Source organism: Staurois parvus, unplaced genomic scaffold (assembly GCF_062004578.1).
Source record: "Staurois parvus isolate SC_StPar_1 unplaced genomic scaffold, SC_StPar_1.0 ptg001290l, whole genome shotgun sequence".
NCBI classification, from domain to species: Eukaryota; Metazoa; Chordata; class Amphibia; order Anura; family Ranidae; genus Staurois; species Staurois parvus.
Window position 1 is genome coordinate 30,001 of NW_028319086.1, and position 27,035 is coordinate 57,035.

General features: G+C 48.4%; 1 protein-coding gene across 1 annotated transcript in view; it reads left to right on the forward strand.

Annotated features, from left to right (window-relative positions):
- Positions 1 to 27,035, forward strand: part of PRMT3 (protein arginine methyltransferase 3) — a gene marked incomplete at its 5' end in the record, with an annotated part of 90,938 nt that overhangs the window by 29,801 nt on the left and 34,102 nt on the right. The window contains 3 exons of the mRNA XM_089660939.1: positions 2,833 to 2,898; positions 9,298 to 9,419; positions 18,181 to 18,280. Coding sequence (XP_089517065.1) covers positions 2,833 to 2,898; positions 9,298 to 9,419; positions 18,181 to 18,280 — 288 coding nt within the window. The remainder of the gene's footprint in view (positions 1 to 2,832; positions 2,899 to 9,297; positions 9,420 to 18,180; positions 18,281 to 27,035) is intronic.

Here is a 27,035-nt window from a genome sequence, read left to right on the forward strand (position 1 = left end):
CACCAATGTAAGGGACATTCTTCCCACTGACCACCAATGTAAGGGACATTCTTCCCACTGACCACCAATGTAAGGGACATTCTTGCCACTGACCACCAATGTAAGGGACATTCTTGCCACTGACCACCAATGTAAGGGACATTCTTGCCACTGACCACCAATGTAAGGGACATTCTTCCCACTGACCACCAATGTAAGGGACATTCTTCCCACTGACCACCAATGTAAGGGGCATTCTTCCCACTGACCACCAATGTAAGGGGCATTCTTCCCACTGACCCCCAAAGTAAGGGACATTCTTCCCACTGACCACCAATGTAAGGGGCATTCTTTCCACTGACCACCAATGTAAGGAACATTCTTCCCACTGACCACCAATGTAAGGAGCATTCTTCCCACTGACCCCCAATGTAAGGGACATTCTTCCCACTGACCCCCAATGTAAGGGACATTCTTCCCACTGACCCCCAATGTAAGGGGCATTCTTCCCACTGATCACCAATGTAAGGGACATTCTTCCCACTGACCACCAATGTAAGGGACATTCTTCCCACTGACCACCAATGTAAGGGGCATTCTTTCCACTGACCACCAATGTAAGGGACATTCTTCCCACTGACCACCAATGTAAGGGACATTCTTCCCACTGACCAGCAATGTAAGGGGCATTCTTTCCACTGATCACCAATGTAAGGAACATTCCCCCCACTGACCACCAATGTAAGGAGCATTCTTCCCACTGACCCCCAATGTAAGGGACATTCTTCCCACTGACCCCCAATGTAAGGGACATTCTTCCCACTGACCCCCAATGTAAGGGACATTCTTCCCACTGACCCCCAATGTAAGGGGCATTCTTCCCACTGATCACCAATGTAAGGGACATTCTTCCCACTGACCACCAATGTAAGGGGCATTCTTGACACTGACCCCCAATGTAAGGGACATTCTTCTCACTGACCAACAATGTAAGGAGCATTCTTGACACCACCAATGTAAGGGGCATTCTTCTCACCGACCACCAATGTAAGGGGCATTCTTTTCACTGACCACCGGTTGAAAATTGCAAGAGCCAGTGAGAGTCTCCTCGTAAGGTAAGTTGGGCTTGTCTCAGCAGTCAAGGATTCCATACTGAGAGAAATACGGAGGCGACCCCTGATGGCTTGCTTCTGAGAATGCTGGTTGCCCGGCTTCCACTCACATAATTACCCCATGATAGATGGATGGACCCCAGATGCTAGGATGAACAGGAACTCCGAACACTCCATGGTGGATGGGAGCCCCAACACCCTAGGGTAGGTGAGAGCCCCCAACACTTCTGGGTGGATGGAAGCCCCCAATTTCCCAGGTTATGCAGAAGACCCCATTACCCCAGGGTGGATGGGAGCCCCCAACATTCCAGGTTGCTGGAATCAATCCCCAACACTTCAGGGTGAATGGGAGCCTCCATGGAGGATTGGAGCACCCATAATCCCAGGTTATGCAGGAGCCCCAACACTCCAGGGTAAATAGCCCCCGACACTCCAGGTTGGGCGGGAGCCCCCGACATTCCAGGGTGGGCGGGAGCCCCCGACATTCCAGGGCGGGCGGGAGCCCCCGACATTCCAGGGCGGGCGGGAGCCCCTGACACTCCAAGGAGGACGGGATCACCCAACACCTCAGGTTCTGCAGGAGCCCCCAACACTCCAGGGTAGACAGGAAGCCCCCGACACTCCAGGGTGGGCAGGAGCCTCCCGACACTCCAGGTTGGGTAGGAGCACCCAACACCCCAGCTTATGTGGGAGCCTCCCCAACATTCCAGGATATGCAGGAAATCCCCAACACTCCAGGGTGGGGGGATCACCCAATACCTCAGGTTCTGTAGGAGGCCCCAACACTCCAGGGAAGACGGGAGCACCCTGACACACTAGGGTGGACGGGAACCCCAACTCTCCTGGGTAGACATGAGCCCTCAACACTCCAGGGTAAACAGAAAGCCCCCGACACTGCAGGGTGGGTGGAAAGCCTCTTACACTCCAGGATAGGCGGGAGCCCCCGACACTCCAGGATAGGTAGGAGCACCCAACACCCCAGTTTATGTGGGAACCTCCCCAGCATTCCAGGTTATGCAGGAAGCCACCAACACTCCAGGTTGGGCGGTAGCCCCCGACACTCCAGGGTAGACAGGAAGCCCCGACACTCCAGGGTAGGCAGAGAGCCCCCAAAGCTCCAGGCTGGGTAGGAGCACCCAACACCCCAAGGCGGATGGTGGGGGCAGCTCTACACAATGTGGTAGGAAGGTTACCAGTCCCCACCTATATCTGAAATATTACTTTTGGGAAGAGTTCTCCATTTCAGGAGACCCCGATCCTTCTGTCCAGAAGAGGGAATGACCAGAGTGGGTCAGCCTTCATTATTGGTCAGGAATGGCGGCTGGTCCCGGCTCTTACGGGAGAGGAGTGCAGGTTCATCTCCATCTAGCTATGGGCTGAATTTTGTCTGGAATGATCCCGTCAAGGACAGTTGGGAAATCTCTGCCTCCCCTCATCGTTCGATGTAAGAGCCGGGATCTGCCACAATTCTCCCCCCCGAAAGAGGTGACAATTCAAGAGCCTGCGCCTTCTACAGCCTGAAATGACCGACAACAGAGATCGCCGAGCCAGGCAGCTCTATAACTGTCCCCTGCCTCGTGTTCTGCTCTGATCTCAGTACATTCGCTGTTTTCATCGATCTTTTCCGTTCAGTTGATTTGTATTTTGCCGCTTCCGTCGCTTTAATGATCCAACGATCGCTTTCCCGTCCCCTCTGATATCATCTATACAATGTAATTGGATTTTTTTTTTTTCTCCATAGGACGCGGTGCGCACTGAGAGCTATAGGAACTTCATGTACCGGAATGGGGACATCTTCAAGGACAAGGTGGGAGCATCGGCGTGCAGCATCTGACATGACGGGGATGGGGGGAGGGGGTCACATGACTGAGCGCCGGTGACACGGGGTAATTTAAAAGGAGCAGTTTTATTCCGGAGGATTTCATTCCCCCCCCCCCCCATGTGGTGGAGTGACGAGCGCAGATAACGCCAAAACCAGGTTTTTTCTTTTTTATTTATGGATCGGAGGAGGGGAGCGCCCTGCAGCAGGACGATAAAACATTCCCCCCGCGAATCTGCCGCAGAATCGGGAAGATGGCGGCGGGTTCTGTAGATGATCTTTACAATGTTACCATTTTCCCTATTGATGGATCTGCTGAACAATGTCAGATCTTATTATATCTAATGTATAAATATGTACGCCGGGCCCGGATCCAGCTGTCAGGGATGGAGGTCTCACGGTGTGAGAATGTGGGAGGAAAGTTCCAGCAAAAGAAATTCGTACACAAAGCAGCTGAGTTTTAAATTGCCCCCCCAGCATGCTAAACCACTTCCAGTCCAGACATTTTCCGCCCCTTCCAGTCCAGACACTTTCCCCCCCTTCCAGTCCAGACACTTTCCCCCCTTCCAGTCCGGACACTTTCCCCCCCTTCCAGTCCGGACACTTTCCCCCCCTTCCAGTCCAGACATTTTCCCCCCCTTCCAGTCCAGACATTTTCCCCCCCTTCCAGTCCGGACACTTTCCCCCCCTTCCAGTCCGGACACTTTCCCCCCTTTCCAGTCCAGACACTTTCCCCCCCTTCCAGTCCGGACACTTTCCCCCCCTTCCAGTCCGGACACTTTCCCCCCTTCCAGTCCGGACACTTTCCCCCCTTCCAGTCCGGACACTTTTCCCCCCTTCCAGTCCGCACACTTTCCCCCCCTTCCAGTCCGGACACTTTCCCCCCCCTTCCAGTCCGGACACTTTCCCCCCCCTTCCAGTCCGGACGCTTTCCTCCCCTTCCAGTCCGGACACTTTCACCCCCTTCCAGTCCGGACACTTTCCCCCCCTTCCAGTCCGGACACTTTCCCCCCCTTCCAGTCCGGACACTTTCACCCCCTTCCAGTCTGGACACTTTCACCCGCTTCCAGTCCAGACACTTTCACCCGCTTCCAGTCCGGACACTTTCACCCCCCTTCCAGTCCGGACACTTTCACCCCCTTCCAGTCCGCACACTTTCACCCCCTTCCAGTCCTGACACTTTCCCCCCCTTCCAGTCCGGACACTTTCACCCCCCTTCCAGTCCGGACACTTTCACCCCCTTCCATTCCGGACACTTTCACCCCTTCCAGTCCGGACACTTTCCCCCCCTTCCAGTCCGGACACTTTCACCCCCTTCCAGTCCGCACACTTTCACCCCCTTCCAGTCCTGACACTTTCCCCCCATTCCAGTCCGGACACTTTCACCCCCCTTCCAGTCCGGACACTTTCACCCCCTTCCATTCCGGACACTTTCACCCCCTTCCAGTCCGGACACTTTCCCCCCCTTCCAGTCCGCACACTTTCCCCCCCTTCCAGTCCGCACACTTTCACCCCCTTCCAGTCCGGACACTTTCACCCCCTTCCAGTCTGGAATTTTCTTTATTTTTTTATATTATTATTTATGTTTTTTTTACATACTGTCACCCTAGCAGTAGTGTCACCATGGTGACACTGTACTACTTGTGGGGGGTGATGAAGATTTTTTTTTTTGTACACTGATTCCATAAAGGCTGTAAAAGCAATCATTTCTCCTCTCTCGATGCATTCTTGCAGCCACTGAGAAATACTGTGAGAGCTGTGATTGGTCACAGCTTGTCACATGGTGCAAGGCTGTTGTGAATAGCCCTGTACCATGTGATCTCTGTGATCATTCACAGATTTCACACGTAGTAAGCAATGATGTCAGGAAGTGACATCTTGCTTACACCTATTCATGTGATCACTGATTGGCCAATCAGTGATCACATGATCGGGACCTCACACAGAGGTCCCGGGACGTACAGCGGGCACCGGATCATGGTTCCATGCTCTCCCAGGGAGCGCACACAGCTTGAAAATGCGAGCACCGTTTATGAACGGCAACCCACCCCTGCACTGCTCCCGTCCGGCAGTTTATATACATGGGCTGGGCTGGAAGTGGTTAAAGTAAAATCCTTTCCATTTTAATTACATACCTTATTTAATTCACAGTGATGTCATCACTGGGTCTCTGTGGTTCTCTAAGAAATGCAGGCAGATCATGGCTGGTGGGAGGGGCCTGTTCATAGCTTCTTGAAAACATCACAGCCCCCTGCCTCAGTACTCCTACAAGGGCATCTTTTAGCCGCTTCCCGTCTACATACGCTTGCTCTGGCGTTGGCTGCACGTCATTGCCCCGGATCGGCCTGATGGTGACCAGTGGTGAACCAAGCATTCTTATTGTCAGCACCAGGGGCGTCCCGAGGCAGGTGCGGGGGCTGCGCCCCACACCGGGTGACACCGGCAAAAGGTAATTTGTAAAGTAAACCGACGATCCCCGCAGGATGGATGGGATCTGCGGATTGGGGAGCATAATGGATCGGAGTCGGACGCTGTCTGCACCTTTTTTCTGATCGGCAAAATGCATTTCGGACGCTGATATCTCAATGCATCCCTTCTACCATTAGTTATTCAGCGGAAATAGCTGTTTGTTTCCCTGTGTCCCTGTGCTGAGTGAATCTGTATGGGAGGGGTCTAATAATGGTCAATCAGCTGCTGCACCTGCAGGGCCCCAATGAGGAAAGGGGCAGTGTCTGCATCCCTTTTAGATGTGATTTCCCTTTAGGAGCATCTCACCAAAAATGACATTTGTATTGCAAGGGATTCCCAAAATTTGACTTTTATATCTTAATTTTTAGTTTTATATCATAATTAGTTTTCTAATTATCAGCTGCTGCACCTTCAGGGCTCTGAGGAAAGTGGCAGGGTCTGCATCCCTTTAGACATGATTTCCATTTAGGAACATCTCACCAAAAAAATGACATTCGTGTTGCAAGAGATGCCCAAAATTTTACTTTTATTTTATTTTTAGTTTTATATCTTTATTTTTAGTTTTATATCCTAATCAGTGTTCTAATTATCATCAAATGACATTTCTGTTGCAAGGGATAACCAAAATTTGACTTATCTTATTTTTATATCTTAATTAGTTTTCTAATTATCAGTCGCTGCACCCGCAGGGCTCCAGTGAGGAAAGTGGCAGGGTCTGCATCCCTTTAGGTGTGATTTCCCTTTAGAAATGACATTTGTGTTGCAGGGGATGCCCAAAATTTGACTCTTATATCTTTATTTTTAATTTTATATCATAATTAGTTTTCTAATTATCAGCTGCTGCACCTGCAGGGCTCCAATGAGGAAAGTGGCAGGGTCTGCATCCCTTTAGACATGATTTCCTTTCGGGAAAATTAAATTTTTCTTGCAGGGAAGGCCCAAAATCTGACTTGCATTTTAGTGCAGACTTCTGGAAAAAATCACACAAGCAGGGAATGACATTTCTGAGGGGGGGGGGGGGGTGTGTGTGCTATAGACCCCCCCCCCCCCCCCCCCGGGCGGCCATATTGAATTTTAAAGAAAATGACAGCGGCTGCAGATTGAAAAAAGAAAGTCGTTTTTAATAACACTCAATGACATTATCACTTGTGTCACAATTGTATACATTGTAGTATTTATTTTTTTATTTGCTATTTTTTTCCCCCACGAAAGTGGAGTTACCCTTTAAGTAAATTGCAGCTTTACAGCGACACCATAACCGCAGCCATCGATATGGAGAATCTGCTGGAGACTGAAATGCATTTCCTGCAGTAAAATTCACAGGAAAAGGAATGACAACGCAATGGCCCAGAACACGCCTTGGTTCTCCCTGTGGTGTCAGGCTGGAGCGGGTACAGGAAGGGTTAATGAGGCCGCGGCGGTTGTACGCCACGTGGAGGATGCCGCAGTGTCCCGCTCTCCTGTAATTGAGGACTGCAGCACAGTGACTGCGGTTTCAGCCTCGTGTCACAGCAGCAGATGACGGCACAGCCGGTCCTGGCGGCCAGAGCTCGGCCTAAAGCCTCGGACGGGCCTTGTGAGCATTATTTACATCGCTGAGCCCGACTCACAGCTCCCATCAAAACGCAGAGCCGACGTTCCTCCCCGGTACTGCGGGGGGGGGAGGGGGTTTAGAGATCTACTATCATCTCAGAAATACACGGTGGAGATGAAACGCATATTGTAGATCAAGCAGATCTAAATCACTAAAAACTGTTTTTTTTCCCACGCAAAAATTTTTATCACTTGTAACAAAAAAAAAGTAATCACTAGAAATTTTCATTCATTTTTTTTTTTAATATATTTTAATGTGTCATTAATATAATTTTTAAACCCTTATTTTACTAGAAAATTACTTAGAACCCTCAAACATTTTATATATATACACGCACACTGTATAAATTAGAAATAAATGCAAAAAAAAAACATAATAAAAATAAAATTTATATATATACACTGTGTAAATTAAACATAAATTTAAAAAAATTATATATATATATACTTTTTTTATTATTATTTTTTTTTATTTATGTTTAATTTACACAGTGTGTGTGTATATATATATATATATTCCGTGGAGTTTTGCATGAATTGGGCATAAAATGTGCTCTGAACGTCATCTAAGTCACAACAATAGAAGAACACAGTCTGCTGAACATAATACTACACAAACATTAGATGTTGCCATGGTTTAATTGCACATAACATGTAAACATTCACAGTGCAGGGAGGAAAAAGTATGTGAACCTTTGGACTTAATAATTGGTTGACCCTCCTTTTGGCAGCAATAACCTCAACCAAACGTTTCCTGTAGTTGCAGATCAGACCTGCACAACGATCTGGAGTCATTTTGGACCACTCCTCTTCACAAAACTGTTTCAGTGTAGCAATATTCTTGGGATGTCTGGTGTGAATCGCTCTCTTAAGGTCATGCCACAGCATTTCAATGGGGTTGAGGTCAGGACTCTGACTGGGCCACTCCAGAAGGCGTATTCTGTGCTGTTGCAGCCATTGATTTGTTGAATTACTTGTATGCTTTGGGTCATTGTCCTGTTGCATCACCCATCCTCTGCGGAGCTGCAGTTGGCGGACAGATGGTCCTACGTTTTCCTGCAAAATGTCTTGATAAACTCTGGAATTCATTTTCCCATCAATGACACCAATCAGTCCAGCCCTGAGGCAGCAAAGCAGCCCCAAACCATGATGCTCCCTCCGCCATGTTTCACAGTGGGGATGAGGTTTTGATGTTGGTGTGCTGTGCCTTTTTTTCTCCACACATAGTGTTGTGTGTTCTTCCCAAACAACTCAATCTTGGTTTCATCTGTCCACAGTATATTTTGCCAGTAGTGCTGTGGAACATCCAGGTGCTCTTTTGCAAACTTCATACGTGCTGCAATATTCTCTTTGGACAGCAATGGCTTCCTCCGTGGTGTCCTCCCATGTACTCCATTCTTGTCTAATGTTTTCCTTATTGTAGATGTGTCAACAAAAATGTTAGCATGTGCCAGAGATGTCTGTAGGTCTTTAGCTGACACTCTGGGATTCTTCTTTACCTCATGCAGCATTCTGCGCTGTGCTCTTGCAGTCATTTTTACAGGACGACCGCGCCTAGGGAGAGTAGCAGCAGTGCTAAACTTTCTCCATTTGTAGACAGTCTGTCTTACCGTGGACACATGAACATCAAGGCTTTTGGAGATACTTTTGTAACCCTTTCCAGCTTCATGCAAGTCAACAATTCTTGATCGTAGGTCTTCTGAGAGCTCTTTTCTGCGAGGCATGGTTCACATCAGGCAGTGCTTCTTGAAACCAGTAAACCCAAAACAGGTGTGTGTTTTTTAAGGGCAGGACAGCTGTCAGCAACACATCCAATATCATCACACTGATTGGAGTCAAGGTTGGCTCACTCCTGGCTCCAATTAGCTCTGGGAGAAGTCATTAAGCTAGGGGCTCACATACTTTTTCCTCCCTGCACTGTGAATGTTTACATGTTATGTGCAATTAAACCATGGCAACATCTAATGTTTGTGTAGTATTATGTTCAGCAGACTGTGTTCTTCTATTGTTGTGACTTAGATGACGTTCAGAGCACATTTTATGCCCAATTCATGCAAAACTCCACGTAATCCCAAGGGGTTCACATACTTTTTCTTGCAACTGGATATATTTAGATAGATAGATAGAAATATAAATCTATATATATATAAAATATAAAAAAAATAAAACCTGTCCATTTTGGCCAAATGCATCCTGAATTTTCGGTTTTGGTCCAGCACTAATTTTTGGCCCCAATTATCTCCTTTTATTTCCATTTATTATACATTTTTCTTAATGGGCTCCAGAAGACGAATCCGGCGGTTTCATTGGACTTTTATGTTGCAGGTCGTCCTGGATGTCGGATGCGGCACGGGAATCCTGTCGATGTTCGCCGCGAGAGCCGGCGCCAAAAAAGTGATCGGGGTTGACCAATCCGAAATCATCTACCAGACCATGGATATTATCCGGTAGGTGATTGGTCAGATGGTTCTTAGCACTCAGCCCGGGTTCACACTGATGCGGAATTTGCAGCGTTTTCAGTGCGAATTCCGCACCTCATCAGAATCCGCCCCGTTCATGCAGATTGCTGAGGGTGTGTATGTTAAGTTAAAAACACCCCGAAATCGGTCCGCAAAACGCAGTGCGATGAGCAGAATCAGATCTCATAGGTGTGACTACCCATGCCATCCGATTCTAGTGCGGAGCCGATAAAGGGTCCTGCACCTTTTTGGTGCGGTGCGATTAGAGCCATATAAAATGTACGACTCCAATCGCTCCGCCCACAAATCACATGTGATTCGCACTTGAATGCGGTGCGGTTCCTGTGTGAATCACATGCGATATACCGCACCGCATATATGTGAACCCGGGCTGAAAGTGGAACTGCTCTGCATTTGAGCACCACAAACCAAAAATGCGATATAATTCATTGTTCAAATTCAAAGCAAACTCCCCCATCCATCCATCCATGTCTCCATCCTTTATTTTGCTGAGAAATCACTTTGAAACCCCCCCCCCCCCAGCATTGGCCAACTTGAGTAAGGGCAGATGATTCATGTAGCATTTACTGCCTGGTATCCTCCTGCCCTTAGCTCAGGCAATTGGCTGAGCTGAAAACCCTCCTGAAGACTCCTGGGATGTGTGACATCTTTTGCCTAGGCAGAAAACCAGGAAGTTACTGAAGAAATGTAAAAAAAAAAGTTTAAAACAAGTAATTATGATATACTTTCCTATTTATGAATGTTGGCAACATAAGGCCGGCCATACATGGGTTGAAAATCGACCGATTTTTCGTCCAAAAATTAACCGATCGATTATCGCTCTGTTAGTGGGTCAATGGCACCAGCCCATTTTTGTGGTTCCTCCCCTTTTCGGGGATTGGGCATGTTAGAAAATTCGTGAAAAACAACCGATTTTCATCTCAACGATGGTCAAATAGTAGGAGCCAAATAGTAGGAGCTTGTGGGTGGAGCCTGCTTGGCTCCTCCCACAGCTCTGCTCCCTCCTTGTGCAGGGTGACTGATCTTGTCTCTGCCCCCTCCTGTAGTTTCTGCAGGCAGCCTGTAGTAGGTGGAGTCTGCTGGGCCCCTCCCACAGCTCTGCTCCCTCCTTGTGCAGGGTGACTGATCTTGTCTCCGCCCCCTCCTGTAGTTTCTGCAGGCTGCCTGTAGTAGGTGGAGTCTGCTGGGCCCCTCCCACAGCTCTTCTCCCTCTGTTCAGGGTGACCGGTATTGTCTCCGCCCCCTCCTGTAGTTTCTGCAGGCAGCCTGTAGTGGGTAGATCCTGCTGAGCCCCTCCCACAGCTGTACAGGCTGTGTACAGCATATCGATGATGTCAGTGCTACTTTTACAAAGTTATATCTGGGTTTGCAAAGGCATTTGGTGAGCATGGGTTGGATTTATATCCTTCACAGCTGTTGAGGAATATATTTTAAATGAAAGTTTATGTGCCCGAGGGTTAAAGACACTCATTGCATAGGCATGGTCCACAATTGTCAACTCTGGTGATCCTGCCATGAAAGGCCTGGTTCAGGCACTTCCTGTTTAAAGGTGACAACTGTCTCTCAATTGTTCGTAGTCTGAGGGCTGATCGGCTTACAGAGGGGGTGGGGGATGGTAAATCTGCCCGGACACAAGTGACACCCAGCTGGGTGAAAGTGCAGGGCCCAATGCAGACATTTCCAGCTTTCAGCCTGATTTGAAATTTCATCTGACAATGGGAAATATTACAGACTCAGTTTAAAGTAACTCCCAGTCATTTTCCATAGTGAGCACATTGATGGATTGAGCAGAGGTTTCAGGTGTCCCGGGGAGTTCCTCTCCAGCGGATCCTCCTGCGCCGTTGCGCGGTTCATCGCCGGAGTCGGCCAGGTGTCCCCGGGTGACGCAGACAGGCAGCGCGGTATTGATTCCAGGCGGGAGGCGAGAGCGCGCTGATGGATTCATAGCAGATGCACCTGACCCTCAGCCTGACTCAGAATAGACCGTGGTCATGCTCGTCGCCTTCAGCTCAGCTGGCCGCAGCCTTCTGCCCCGCCCCCTTCGCCAGCGTCTGAGCCCGGTATAGGAGCGCACTTCGGAAAACGACTCTGCGCCAATCTGCTGCCTCCTCCATTTTTTTTTTATTCCGCCTTTTAAGGTCCAGATCACTATATCCGCTCTCCCCGGACCCCGCATTCACTATATCCGCTCTCCCCGGACCCCGCATTCACTATATCCGCTCTCCCCGGACCCCGCATTCACTATATCCGCTCTCCCCGGACCCCGCATTCACTATATCCGCTCTCCCCGGACCCCGCATTTACTATATCCGCTCTCCCCGGACCCCGCATTCACTATATCCGCTCTCCCCGGACCCCGCATTCACTATATCCGCTCTCCCCGGACCCCGCATTCACTATATCCGCTCTCCCCGGACCCCGCATTCACTATATCCGCTCTCCCCGGACCCCGCTTTCACTATATCCGCTCTCCCTGGACCCCGCATTCACTATATCTGGTCTCCCCGGACCCTGCATTCACTATATCCGCTCTCACCGGACCCCGCATTCACTATATCCGCTCTCCCCGGACCCTGCATTCACTATATCCGCTCTCCCTGGACCCCGCATTCACTATATCCGGTCTCCCCGGACCCTGCATTCACTATATCCGCTCTCCCCGGACCCCGCATTCACTATATCCGCTCTCCCCAGACCCCGCATTCACTATATCCGCTCTCCCCGGACCCCGCATTCACTATATCTGCTCTCCCCGGACCCCGCATTCACTATATCCGCTCTCCCCGGACCCTGCATTCACTATATCCGCTCTCCCCGGACCCCGCATTCACTATATCTGGTCTCCCCGGACCCTGCATTCACTATATCCGCTCTCCCCGGACCCCGCATTCACTATATCCGCTCTCCACGGACCCTGCATTCACTATATCCGTTCTCCCCGGACCCCGCATTCACTATATCCGCTCTCCCCGGACCCCGCATTCACTATATCCACTCTCCCCGGACCCCGCATTCACTATATCCGCTCTCCCCGGACCCCGCATTCACTATATCTGGTCTCCCCGGACCCCGCATTCACTATATCCACTCTCCCCGGACCCCGCATTCACTATATCCGCTCTCCCCGGACCCCGCATTCACTATATCCGCTCTCCCCGGACCCCGCATTCACTATATCCGCTCTCCCCGGACCCCGCATTCACTATATCCGCTCTTCCCGGACCCCGCATTCACTATATCCGCTCTCCCCGGATCCCGCATTCACTATATCCGCTCTCCCCGGACCCCGCATTCACTATATCCGCTCTCCCCGGACCCCGCATTCACTATATCCGCTCTCCCACAGTACACTGAACATGGAATTGTAACTATTTTAGTAAATATAAACTGCTGAATCCCTCTTAGTAGCTGCTTCTCGCCACACTGGCTGTGAATGATTATATTATGGTCGGTGATGTTGGCTGTCATGTTGGCAGAGCGCAGGAGGAGATTGAACCTCTTCAGTGGGAAAGGTGAAAGATTCCATCTCCTCCACAGGATGTGACACTTAGTTGTTTTTGCTTATTTTTGTGTTTTTTTCATTTATTTTTTTTTTGCCCCGCCGTCGTTAAGCTTCAGTGACGGCGAGGAATGGATTTCTGCTGAGTCGGTGCAGCTGTTCCGGCATAATGTGGTGTAATGATTTTTATCAGGAGAGGGAAGAGAAAAACAATTGTGTGCGATTGATGCTGAATTCAGAAACCTGAGCTGCTTATTATAGCCTCCCCTTCAGTCTTACACAGGTGTAGCAGCTCCTCCCCTTCAGTCTTACACAGGTGTAGCAGCTCCTCCCCTTCAGTCTTGCACAGGTGTACCGGCTCCTCCCCTTCAGTCTTACACAGGTGTAGCGGCTCCTCCCCTTCAGTCTTACACAGGTGTAGCAGCTCCTCCCCTTCAGTCTTGCACAGGTGTAACGGCTCCTCCCCTTCAGTCTTGCACAGGTGTACCGGCTCCTCCCCTTCAGTCTTGCACAGGTGTACCGGCTCCTCCCCTTCAGTCTTGCACAGATGTACCGGCTCCTCCCCTTCAGTCTTGCACAGGTGTACCGGCTCCTCCCCTTCAGTCTTACACAGGTGTAGCAGCTCCTCCCCTTCAGTCTTGCACAGGTATACTGGCTCCTCCCCTTCAGTCTTGCACAGGTGTACCTGCTCCTCCTCTCCAGTCTTGCACAGATGTACCGGCTCCTCCCCTTCATTCTTGCCCAGGTGTACCGGCTCCTCCCCTTTAGTCTTGCACAGGTGTACCGGCTCCTCCCCTTTAGTCTTGCACAGGTGTACCTGCTCCTCCCCTTCAATCTTACACAGGTGTACCGGCTCCTCCCCTTCAGTCTTACACAGGTGTACCGGCTCCTCCCCTTCAGTCTTACACAGGTGTACCCGCTCCTCCCCTTCAGTCTTGCACAGGTGTACCTGCCCCTCCTTTTCAGTCTTGCACAGGTGTACCTGCTCCTCCCCTTCAGTCTTGCACATGTGTACCGGCTCCTCCCCTTCAGTCTTGCACAGGTGTACCGGCTCCTCCCCTTCAGTCTTACCCAGGTATACCGGCTCCTCCCCTTAAGTTTTGCACAAATGTACCTGCTCCTCCCCTTCAGTCTTACCCAGGTATACCGGCTCCTCCCCTTCAGTCTTGCACAAGTGTACCGGCTCCTCCCCTTCAGTCTTGCACAGGTGTACCGGCTCCTCCCCTTCAGTCTTGCACAGGTGTTCCGGCTCCTCCCCTTCAGTCTTGCACAGATGTACCTGCTCCTCCCCTTCAGTCTTGCACATGAGTACCGGCTCCTCCCCTCCAGTCTTGCACAGGTGTACCGGCTCCTCCCCTCCAGTCTTGCACAGGTGTACCGGCTCCTCCCTTTCAGTCTTGCACATGTGTACCGGCTCCTCCCCTCCAGTCTTGCACAGGTGTACCGGCTCCTCCCCTCCAGTCTTGCACAGGTGTACCGGCTCCTCCCCTCCAGTCTTGCACAGGTGTACCGGCTCCTCCCCTGGACTGAAATGGCTTCCTCTGATTTCACTGCACACTGGAAGCTTCTCCCGATGTGCATTAGAAGCTGAAGCAAGTTAGAGAGTTCTACCTCATTTCCTGGATCGAGGACGTCCAGCATCATCTAGTCCAGGGATAATGAATTAAAATTAAGGGATATCTGATCACTAAAATTTTCTTCCAGCCGAAGTCTGAATCTCTCTTTTCAAGTAAAAGAAAATAGAAACACCTTACACAAGGAGTCCCCATCAGAATGCCCCATGCATCAGGTGTTACCATACATGAATAAGGTTTCCCCATCAGGGTGCCCCCATACATAAGGTGTCTCCATCAGAGTACCTCTTAGTTCAGCTGCTCCCATCAGAGTGCCCCCTTATATCAGGTATCCTCATCAGAGTGCCCCCTTATATCAGGTGTCCCCATCAGAGTACCCCCTTATATCAGGTGTCCCCATCATAGTACCTCTTCAGTTGCTCCCATCAGAGTACTCCCTTATATCAGGTATCTCCATCAGCGTGCCCCCATACATCAGGTGTCACCATACATGAGGTTCCTTCATCAGTGTGCCCATATATCAGGTGTCCCCATCAGAGTGCCCCCATACATCAGGTGTCACCATAAATGAGGTTCCCTCATCAGTGTGCCCGTCTATCAGGTGTCCCTATCAGGGTGCCCCCGTATATCAGATTCCCCCATCATAGTGTTCCCATATATAAGCTGCCAAAATTACAGTGACCCCTTACATCAGATTTCGCCATACATAAGGTTCCCCCTATCAGTGTGCCCTCATATCAGGTGTCCCCATCAGGGTGTCCCTATATATCAGATTACCCCTTCATAGTGCATTCATATATCAGGTGCCAAAATAAAAGAGCCCCCTTACCTCAGGCGTCCCCACTAGAGCTCCCCCTTACATCAGGCATCCCCACTAGAGCACCCCCTTACCTCAGGCATCCCCACTAGAGCACCCCCTTATATTAGGTGTCCCCATCAGAGTGCCCTCATACATCAGATTCCCCCATCATAGTCTCTCTATAGATCAATAGAGTCCATTAGAGAAAAGCAGGGGTGGGAACTGGGAGGAAAAGCATGCTGCAGGGGGCGGGACACACATGACATCATTGGATCCGAACAACCAATGACTGTAGCTTAGTGAGGATCCAGCATAGCAGAATGATGGGCTGATGGTCCGGCCTGGGCTGTCAGTAGGCCTGGATCCAAACCGCAGTCTGCCATTTAGTTAAAGATGATCATGGCCACTCCTCCCCAGCCTGACTGCCCCTTGCCCCGCCCCTTTCATTAATTGGATCTGTTCAGTCAGTCATGGCGGCTCAGCATCACATGTGGTTGTTACCTTTCCAAATACAGCCTGCTTAGGAACGCCCACTATCCCAGACTGACATCCACCTTTTAAAAGGCATTTTGATATTTGCATAACTCCTCCCAAGAACCAGCCCACTGCTTGCATCAGGACTGAGGGCTCGAGAGGAGTACTGCATGACCTCTGAACCTCTGGACAGTGCTGATTGGTCTTGTGCTGATCACATTCATCCTCCCAAAGAAAAGAAAAAACAAAATCTGAAGCAATACACACCAAACTGAGCATGCGCAGTGTGCCCACTAGAGCCCTGTACTATCAGTAGATGGATTTGGGACAGTAGAAGGGGAGGATCAGAGAAGACAGGATCAAACAGCCTTTTTACACAATGCAGAGGATTAACCCCTTAGGTTCCACAGTGAGTATAACAAGCATGCTTTACTGCATCTACAGACTGATTGTACTGTTGGGGGTTTAGTAACCCTTCAAGGCTCCATTCCTTCGCATTTTTTTTGTAAACGTGTGCAAAATCGCAAAAGTTTTGATTGCGTTTACGAAACGTGGTAATTACACGCGTCGCGTTTGTTTGTTAAGGGCTCCCCAAACAGACAGCAAAAAGTGCAGCAAACGTGAAAAAATGAACACAGCAGAAAGCTTTTTTTTGTGACCAACAACGTATGGAGAATGTCATTGAAATGAACGGGCTGTCTGAGTAATGCGCAAAAAAAAAAAGCGCGGCGAGCACACGCCTTTCACGTGTTGATGATAGAACCGTCCATCCTTCTTCTTCACCCCCAGCTCCCGTCCCATGGCAGTAACATCTTTTTGTAAACGTGTGCAAAATCGCTAAATTTTTCCGTGCCTTTTACATAACGTGGTAAAAACACGAGTTGCGTTTATTAATGGCTCCCCAAACAGGCGTGGTTTGCCGTGCGCAAAAAAAAGTGCAGAAAATGTTCAAAAATGGACACAGAAGAAAGCTTTTTGTGACCAACAACGTAAGGAGAATGTCATTGCAATGAATGGGCCAATGGAGTAATGCGCAAACATTTTCAGCTTTCAGCGCTATCACAGTTTGAATGACAATTGCGCGGTCATGCAACACTGTACCCATATGAATTTTTTAGCATTTTTTTGAGACAGATAAAGCTTTATTTTGATGGTATTTATTGACTGCTGGGATTTTTATTTTTTTTGCTATGTAAATTAAAATGTCCAAAAATTTTGAAAAAAAATGTTTTTCTTATAAAATTTTGCAAATAAATAATATTTCATCATAAATCTTGGCCAAAATGTATTCCGTTATCTTTTTAGTAAAACATAAAATAACCCAAATTAGTTTATAACAGAAAATTATAATTTTTAAACATTTTTTTGCATTTTTTTTATATTATTATTTATTTTATTTTTTATTTTTTTTTACATACTGTCACCCTAGCAGTACAGTATCACCATGGTGACACTGTACTACTTGTGCTGGGTAATGAACATTTTTTTTTTTTTTTGCACTGATTGCGTTTACACCCATAAAGGCTGGAGGAAGAATCATTTCTCCTTCTCTCTGGCGGCATTCTTGCAGCCATTGAGAAATACTGTGTGAGCTGTGATTGGTCACAGCTTGTCACATGGTATAAGGTTGTTGTGAATGGCCCTGTACCATGTGATCTCTGTGATCATTCACAGATTTCACACGTAGTAAGCAATGATGTCAGAAGTGACATCTTGCTTACTACTCTGCATGTGATCACTGATTGGCCAATCAGTAATCACGTGATCAGGACCTCGCACAGAGGTCCCGTACGACGATCAGTGTTCTGCTGTGTCCGGAGGACACAGCGGGCACTGGATCGCGGTGCTGCGCTCTCCCAGGGAGCACGCACAAGCAGGGTGCGGGGAGGCCGTTTATAAACGGCCACCCGACCCTGCACTGCCACTCTCCGGCCGTTTATATACATGGGCCAGATGGGAGGTGGTTAATGGCTCCCTTGACAGACGTGTTTTGTCGTGCGCAAAAAAGTGCAGCAAACGTGCAAAAATGAACACAGCAGAAAGCTTTTTTTTTTGACCAACAACGTAAGCAGAATGTCATTGAAATGAATGGGCTGCCTGAGTAATGCGCAAAAAAAAAAAAAAGCGCTTGGTGTGAATATCCCCTTTCCCGCGTTGATGATAGAACAGTCCGTCCTTCCTCTTCACCCCCAGCTCCCGTCCCTGCGTCCCATGGCAGGAACATCTCCATCTGGCCAACCTCTCCATTGAACCCGGTCAGATTAATACGAATTAATGAGATCCAATCAAAGTCGACTTTTTTTTTCGTCTTTGTGAATAGCAGCCGGACAAAGTGGAGCTTCAAAAAAAGAAAAGAAAAATCTCTGTTTCTTCTTCTTTCAGGATGAATAAGTTGGAAGATACGATCTCGCTGATTAAAGGCCGGATTGAAGAAATTGATTTGCCGGTGGAGAAGGTGGATGTAATTATTTCGGAATGGATGGTGAGTCTGTCTGCGGCGGGGAGCGGCGGGGAGCAGGGGGGAGCGGCGGCATTAGTCATTCAGATACCCGTAAAGAATATTCTTAGCTGCGGGAGGCCAAATTTAACCACCTCCCGTCTGGCCATTGTATATAAACGACCAGACGGTGGCAGTGCAGGGTCGGGTGGCCCCTGGCCCACAGTTTGGAGACCACTGCTATAAACCGTTCAGAACGTCCAGAAAAGGGGCGGTAAGAATCGGCGATCCCATGACCACGGTAACAGTGGTCACATGATCAGAAGTCAGTTCTGCCATCTACCGATCTTTAGCCCAAACCAAGAGCTGTCTTTGACACACATATGTACGGCGTGTGGACTATAAAGCCCAGACTTTTGCCACCGCACATATGTGTTGGGAGGTTATAACGGGGTTCAAGTAGAATGTAAACACTAATACCACTTAGGGGTGTATTTTTTGAAAAAGCGCATACTTGTTCGTTTATTAAAACTGCGTGTGATTTTGTTCAATGTGCATGCGACAAAATCGAGTGTTCTGAGGCTACATTCTCTACATATCGAATGTCATTCATTGAAAACAATGCAAATGGAGAAAATACCGCATTATGGCCACTAGATGGTGCTGAGTATTATAAGAAATAAATATGGTCCTCAGCTCCATCTAGTGACCATAATGCGGTATTTACTCCATTCATGACGTTTTTTTGAGGAGCTGCACCTCTGGCAAGGTCTATTGCTGCACCTGGAAGGCTTGTTCTGCCTGGTAAGAACCACGGAAGGCCAGTCCCCACCGGTACTCGATGAGATGTATCCTGGCTTTTCTTCAGTCGTGGTTGAATCAATAGCTGGCCAGATATTGACTTTGGCTTCTCTTTTTTTTAACAGCCTTTGGCATCTTACTCTTGGATGAAGGCCTTTTGTACAGGAGGTTGCTCACATCGTTCCTCTCGAACTTTCTCTGGTGGTGCTGTGGAACCTGATCCCTGTGGAGTCAGCGCTGCGGGCTCCTCCATTTGGTCCTATTAGGGAACCTTCCTCTGTAGGTGGTTCTCCTGGTCACTATCATCTCTGTCACCAGGAGGATGACCTAGTTGGCCATCTCATCTTGTAGGGATCCTTTTCTGATTATTCACAGGGATGAGGTTTCCTTCTGCCTAAGGAGATGTTTTCTTTTTGCCTCAGTCAGGACATAATGATTTTGTCCATCTCCGAAACACCCTCTGGATGTGATTGCGCTCACGCTGGATGTAGTCTACCTCATAGACATGGCTTCCATTAGAGTTCCTCTTCGCTCTCTGGAGGAATCTCGTAGGGGCTTCCTGCATCTCATTCCACCATTGCTAGGTGATTCTGACCTTTTTCGAACAAGGTTTGGTTGTCTCCCCTTCCAGTGATGCCTCATTGACATGGAGGAAGCCATAAAATAATTGTATGGTTACAAGGAACCCCTGCTAATAATTACTATTGCTACAACTCATGGTACTTAAATGTAATGGTCAGTGGGAAGAATACTGCTTACATTTGTGGTCAGTGGGAAGAATCCCCCTTTACATTGGGGGGTTACTAGGAAGAATGCTCCTTACATTGGTGACCATTGAGAAGAATCCCCCCTTACTAATAGCTAAAAAGATCAATGGTGTCTGTGGTTCCTCATTACTCGAAGAACCCCTAGCAACCTCAGTAGGAACCTTAGGGTTCCATTAAACCCTGGTTGAGAAGAGCTGTGTTAGAGTCTACCTCGTAGCCACAGCTTCCGTTAGACAATCTGATTGCCTCTTTAAGCTCTGGAGGAATCTCGTAGGGGCTTCCTGCATCTCATTCCACCATTGCTAGGTGATTCTGACCTTTTCGAACAAGGTTTGGTTGTCTCCCCTTCCAGTGATGCCTCATTGACATGGAGGAAGCCATAAAATAATTGTATGGTTACTAGGAACCCCTGCTAATAATTACTAATGCTACAACTCATGGTACTTAAGTGTAATGGTCAGTAGGGAGAATACTGCTTGCATTTGTGGTCAGTGGGAAGAATCCCCCTTTACATTGGGGGGTCACTAGGAAGAATGCTCCTTACATTGGTGGCCATTGAGAAGAATCCCCCCTTACTGATGGCTAAAAAGATCAATGGTGTCTGTGGTTCCTCATTACTCGAAGAATCCCTAGCAACCTCAGTAGGAACCTTAGGGTTCCATTAAACCCTGGTTGAGAAAAGCTGTGTTAGAGTCTACCTCGTAGCCACAGCTTCCGTTAGACAATCTGATTGCCTCTTTGAGCTCTGGAGAGGTCTCGAAAGGGGTCTTAATTCATCTTACCATGACTGGGTGATTCAGACCTATTCAGGCCAAGGTTTGGTTGTCTCACGTTCCAGTGACGCCCTTGAAATAATTTTACTGTCACAAGGAACACCTGCTAATAATTACTATATCTACAGCTCATAGTACATTCGCATAATGGTCACTGGGAAAGATATTCCTAACATTTGTGGTCATAGGGAAGAATCCCTCTTTACAGATAGCTGAAAAGATTGTCATCGTTTTCCTGTGTGAGAGGCAGAAATTGCTCTTCACTCAAGGAACCCCTAGAAAATTCTGGAGGAACCCTAAGGTTCCACAGAATCCTGGTTGAAAAAGAGACTAACTCAAAGCCAAGGCTTCCAGTTGACAATCCTCTTTGTGCTCTAGAGAGATCTCAAAGGAGGCTTCCTGCATCTTGTTTCACCATTGTTGGGAGAATCGGACCTATTCGGCCAAAGTGTGGTTGCCTCTCCTTCCAGTGATGCCCTTGAAATAATTTTATAGTTACAAGGAGCCCCTGTTAATTACTGATGTTTTTAACATTTGTGGTCATTGGGAAGAATCCCCCCTTACAGATTGCTAAAAGAGTGTCAGTGATTTCTTATAGTTCATCACTCGAGGAACCCCTCTCAACCTGTGGAAGAACCCTGGTTGAATAAGGCCGAGTTAGAGACTACCTCAAAGTCAAGGCTTCCATTTGACAATCGGACTGCCTCTGTGCTCTAGAGAGATCTCAGAGTGGGCTTTCTGCACCTCGTTCCACCATCGTTGGGTAATTCAGACATATTTGGCCAAGGTTTGGGTGCCTTCCTTCCAGTGACTCAATAATATGGAGGAGCCCTTGAATTTATTTTGCGGTCACAAGGAACCCCTGCTAATGATTACTATATCTACAGCTCATGGAACATAAGTTTAATTGTCACTGGGAAGAATATTCCTTACATTTGTGGTCATCGGGAAGAATCCCCCCTTACATTGATGGTCAGTGGGAACAAGGCTCCTTACAGATAGCTAAAAAGATCATTGGTGTCAGTGGTTTCTTATTTACAGAGGAAACTTTGTTCATTGCTCAAGGAACCCGTAGCAACCTCTGAAGGAACCCTGGTTGAGAGAGGCTGTGTTAGAGTCTACCTCAGCTAAAAAGATTGTCATTGTTTTCTTATGTTAGAGGCAGAAATTGTTCATTGCTCAAGGAACCCCTAGTAACGTCTGGAGGAACCCTAGGGTTCCACAAAATCCTGGTAGAAAAAGGCTGAGTTAGAGACTAACTCAAAGCCACAGATTCCAATAGACAATCCGATTGCCGCCTCATGCTCCAAACAGATCTGAAAGGGGGCTTCCTGTATCTTTTTTCACCGTTGCTGGGCGAGTTGCACCTATTTATTCAAGGTTTTGGGGCCTTCCCTTCCAGTGATGCCTCATTACTATGAGGAACCCTTGAAATAATTTCAAGGTTACAAGGAACCCCTGCTAATAATTTCTATATCAACAGCTTATGGTACAAAGGTGTAATGGTCACTTGGAAGAATCTCTCCTTATATTGGTAGTCATTGAGAAGAATGCTCCTTACATTGGTGTCCACTGTGAAGAGTGCTTCTCACATTTGTGGTCATTTCCCCTTACAGATAGCTAAAAAGATTCTTGGTGTCAGTGGTTCCCATTTGAGAAGCAGACATTATTAATCACTCAAGGAACCCCTAGCAACATATGGAAGCCTCGTAGAAAAAAAAAACTGTGTTAGAGACTACCTCAAAGCCAAGGGTTCCATTTGACAGTCGGCTTGCCCCTTTGTGCTTTGGAGGGATCTCAAAGGGGGCTTCCTGCACCTTGTCCCACCATCCCTGGGTGATTTGGACATATTTGGCCAAATCTTGGGTGCCTTCTCTTCCAGTAGTGCCTCATTCTACTAAATCCATCAGTACAACCTGGGCATTTCGGTATCAGGCTTCTCCATTGCCTTTCAAAGGCTACCACCTGGTCTTTGTGTCATGTTAACTACGTTTTACTGGAAGGATGTTCAGACCTCAGCTGATGCAGCTTATTGTCGCCGGGTGCTTCAGGCTGCTCCTTGATTTGGGGTCTGGACCATTCTTTAGTTTGTTTTGAGGGACCTCATGGTGGATTGTGTTACCTTTTTTTCTCCTCCCTTTTATTGGTAGTACCATTCGTCTCTTAATCTGTCTGTGTCCTGTACCGTATGGTCACGAAAATTTGATTTTTGACTTGCCTGTAAAATTAATTTCTCAGAATACACTACAGGATACGGGCCACCTTCCTCTCTGCTGCCTTATTTTTGCTTGCTATGAGCAGGAGGGGTGTCCAGTTACCTGAAGGTACCTATCTATGACCCAGTCCAACACCTGCCTGGGTCGGGGACTGTACTCCAAGAAATAGACTTTACAGGTAAGTGAAAAAGTCCAATTTGTTGCCCCTCCGAAACGTGATTGAATTATAAACAGATAAAAGCTTTTGGACTCTCTCTTCGTTTGGTTTTGGTTCTTCTATGCCTTGATGCTTTGAGTCACTTTTAGACGCCCGTTGAGGGAAAATGAGTTGCATACGGGCCACCTGACCTGAGCAAGTGAGCTTGTTGGGTTTCACTTGTCTTTTTGGACCAATAAAAGCCTGACTGGTGTTTACCCTCCTCCGTTGCCATTTGGTTGGCACGGAGGAGGGTAAACACCCTTCAGGCTTTTATTGGTCCAAAAAGACAAGTGAAACCCAACAAGCTCACTTGCTCAGGTCAGGTGGCTCGTATGCAACTCGTTTTCCCTCAACGGGTGTCTAAAAGTTTTGGAATTAGATACACTTGATCCAAGACTCCTTCCATAAATCACATTCGGGTGTCTGAGCAGATGTCGTAGTTTTGTTAGATGCGTTCTTTGTCTTTAAACATTCATCTCGTAGTTTTGTGGAACATCGTCCTTCTCCGCCGGCTTGGCTTCTTTGCAGACGTCTGTTTTGCATCGGGTCTTCTAGCCGGGGACATTCATCTTCTTATCTTCCGAATATGTAAGTGGATATTGGGTGCCTTGTCAAGGTCTAACCCGGCTGCCGAATGGATTTGCATATTCCTTCGTGTTTTGCATGGATTGCGGCCTTGCTGGTTTGAGGTGGCGGTCTCTGCAGTTTGCCATCTTAAGGAGGAACTCCAGGCAAACAGCTGAAATACAGATATGAGGGCTGCTTTACCATTTCAGTCCATTCAATCCTAAGTTTTACACAGCACTGCACTGTCTGGCAGGGCAGGAGAGCTGATTTCTCTCTGCTGCACATCAGAAACCATTACTACTGCCGTATGCCATACTCGTTTGTCAGACGACCCCTCCCCCATGCACGCTTCACTTGGCCCGTCATGTTTCTGAAGCTGTGCCCATCAGTGGACCTGGGACCTTTTATGTCGGGTGTTGCTAGGTATAAAGGAGGGAGATCAATGAATATCTGTTTGCTGATCTCCTCTGACCAGGAAGTGATTCCAGGTCCTGATGTCCCTTTCCCCTGCCAGTCTGGCCAGGTAAGAAGGTAGTGGACTGTGGGCTACTCTTCATTGGATTGCAGGTGGGACCTCAGGCGTCTTTCACATTACAAATCACCGCAAACGTCAGCGTGAGAGCAATAATTCTCGGCCCGTTAGTTACTTCCGAACTGATGACCTGTAGGGGCTTTCAAAGCGTTACCTATGGAAAATGTAGGCTTTTGAAGTTTGTCTCCGTTTTATGGGCATACGCAGTTTTAAGTCCTGACATGTTGGGTATCAATTTGCTCGGCGTAATCTTATCTTTTATAATTTAATAAAAAAAATGGGTAACTCAAGGTAGCATTTGAAAGTTTTGACAAAGTTTTGACCTTCAACGAGAAGACGAGAGATCAGGAAGACCTTCAACGAAAGACGATGAGAGATCAGGAAGACCTTCAACGAGAAGACGGCGATAGATCAGGAAGACCTTCAATGAGAAGACGAGGAGAGATCAGGAAGACCTTCAGCGAGAAGACGGCGAGAGATCGGGAAGATCTTCAACGAGAAGACGACGAGAGATCAGGAAGACCTTCAGCGAGAAGACAGAGAGAGATCAGGAAGACCTTCAGCGAGAAGACGGCGAGAGATCAGGAAGACCTTCAACGAGAAGATGACGAGAGACAAGGAAGACCTTCAACGAGAAGACGACGAAAGACCTTCAACGAGAAGACGACGAAAGACCAGGAAGACCTTCAACGAGAAGACGACGAAAGACCAGGAAGACCTTCAATGAGAAGACGACGAAAGACCAGGAAGACCTTCAACGAGAAGACGACGAAAGTTCAGGAAGACCTTCAATGAGAAGACGACGAGAGATCAGGAAGACCTTTGACGAGAAGACGACAAAAGTTCAGGAAGACCTTCAACGAGAAGACGACGAAAGTTCAGGAAGACCTTCAACGAGGAGACGACGAGAGATCAGGAAGACCTTCAACGAGGAGACGACGAGAGATCAGGAAGACCTTCAACGAGGAGACGACGAGAGATCAGGAAGACCTTCAACGAGGAGACGACGAGAGATCAGGAAGACCTTCAACGAGGAGACGACGAGAGATCAGGAAGACCTTCAACGAGGAGACGACGAGAGATCAGGAAGACCTTCAACGAGAAGACGGCGTGAGATCAGGAAGACCTTCAACGAGAAGAGGACGACAGATCAGGAAGACCTTCAACGAGAAGACGACGAGAGATCAGGAAGACCTTCAACGAGGAGACGACGAGAGATCAGGAATACCTTCAACGAGGAGACGACGAGAGATCAGGAAGACCTTCAACGAGGAGACGACGAGAGATCAGGAAGACCTTCAACGAGGAGACGACGAGAGATCAGGAAGACCTTCAACGAGGAGACGACGAGAGATCAGGAACACCTTCAATGAAAAGACGACAACGAGAGATCAGGAAGACCTTCAACGAGAAGACGACGATGAGAGATCAGGAAGACCTTTAACGAGAAGACGACGACGAGAGATCAGGAAGACCTTCAACGAGAAGGCGATGAAAGTTCAGGAAGACCTTCAACGAGAAGACGACGAGATAAGCAAGACCTTCAACTAGCTCAACCCCCAAAAATGCCCTCTTCCGGAAGATGAAGATCCAGCTCAAAGGTCGCTGTTTTGACAACATTGCGGAGACCCAGCGATTTGCCCGGTTTAACGCAGAAGCACGCATGTTACTCAAAACACCTCGAATGACTCATTGCAGCACAGTCGTAGACTTGCTGAATTATGTCGAACGTCTCTTTGGCAGATTTGCCCAAATCATTGGATCTCCACAATGTTGTCAAAACGGTGACCTTTCAGCTGGATCTTCATCTTCGGAAAGAGGGAATTTTCGGGGGTTGAGCTCGTTGAAGGTCTTCCTGATCTCTTGTCATCTTCCAGCGATGTTCTTCCGCAACCATGCGGCAACCTGAAGTTGCATCTGTCTCAGGACTTTCGTGGTTCAGGCGCAGCCCGTCCGTGGCCCTCGTCTGACTCCAGGAGAAGGATTTTCCAGTGAGCGGTGACCCTCCTGATTTACCGTCTTCCAGACTCCAATCACGCCGTTTGTAGATTGCGAGGCGCCGACGTCTGCTTTGCCGTTGTCACCATATTGTAAATGGCTGTTGCCGTGGTAATTTCCTCCTTTTTGTTTGCGCGCCCCCCCCCCTCCCTCTCGTTGGCAGTTTTGCGCATTTCTGGGATTAATGTTGAAATTAGAGGCGGCGTTTATCGTTCAGCATCTGTCCGCTTGGAGTCTGTCGGGTTTAACCCGTTCCTACCCGGGGGGAAGCAGTGATTTTGTATTGGCGGCGTTAGGAATGAACGTAATAAAATCTGAGGAGATCGATTTTTTTTTTCTTACTTTTCAAAGTTGGTTTTCCAGATCTGCTTTTGTAATTGGATGACTCTGGCCAAAACTGAACTTTTAGCTGGCTGGAGTGGTTCAGGGGTCGGGGCCCCTGTCGGTTCTTTATTCCTGTCCGGGGCCCCTGTCAGCTCTTTATTCCTGTCCGGGGCCCATGTCAGCTCTTTATTCCTGTCCGGGGCCCATGTCAGCTCTTTATTCCTGTCCGGGGCCCATGTCAGCTCTTTATTCCTGTCTGGGGCCCATGTCAGCTCTTTATTCTTGTCCGGGGCCCCTGTCAGCTCTTTATTCCTGTCTGGGGCCCCTGTCAGTTCTTTATTCCTGTCCGGGGCCCCTGTCAGTTCTTTATTCCTGTCCGGGGCCCCTGTCAGCTCTTTATTCCTGTCCGGGGCCCCTGTCAGCTCTTTATTCCTGTCCGGGGCCCCTGTCAGCTCTTTATTCCTGTCCGGGGCCCCTGTCAGCTCTTTATTCCTGTCCGGGGCCCCTGTCGGTTCTTTATTCCTGTCTGGGGCCCTGTCAGTTCTTCCTGTCTGGGACCCCTGTCAGTTCTTTATTCCTGTCCGGGGCCCCTGTCAGCTCTTTATTCCTGTCCGGGGCCCCTG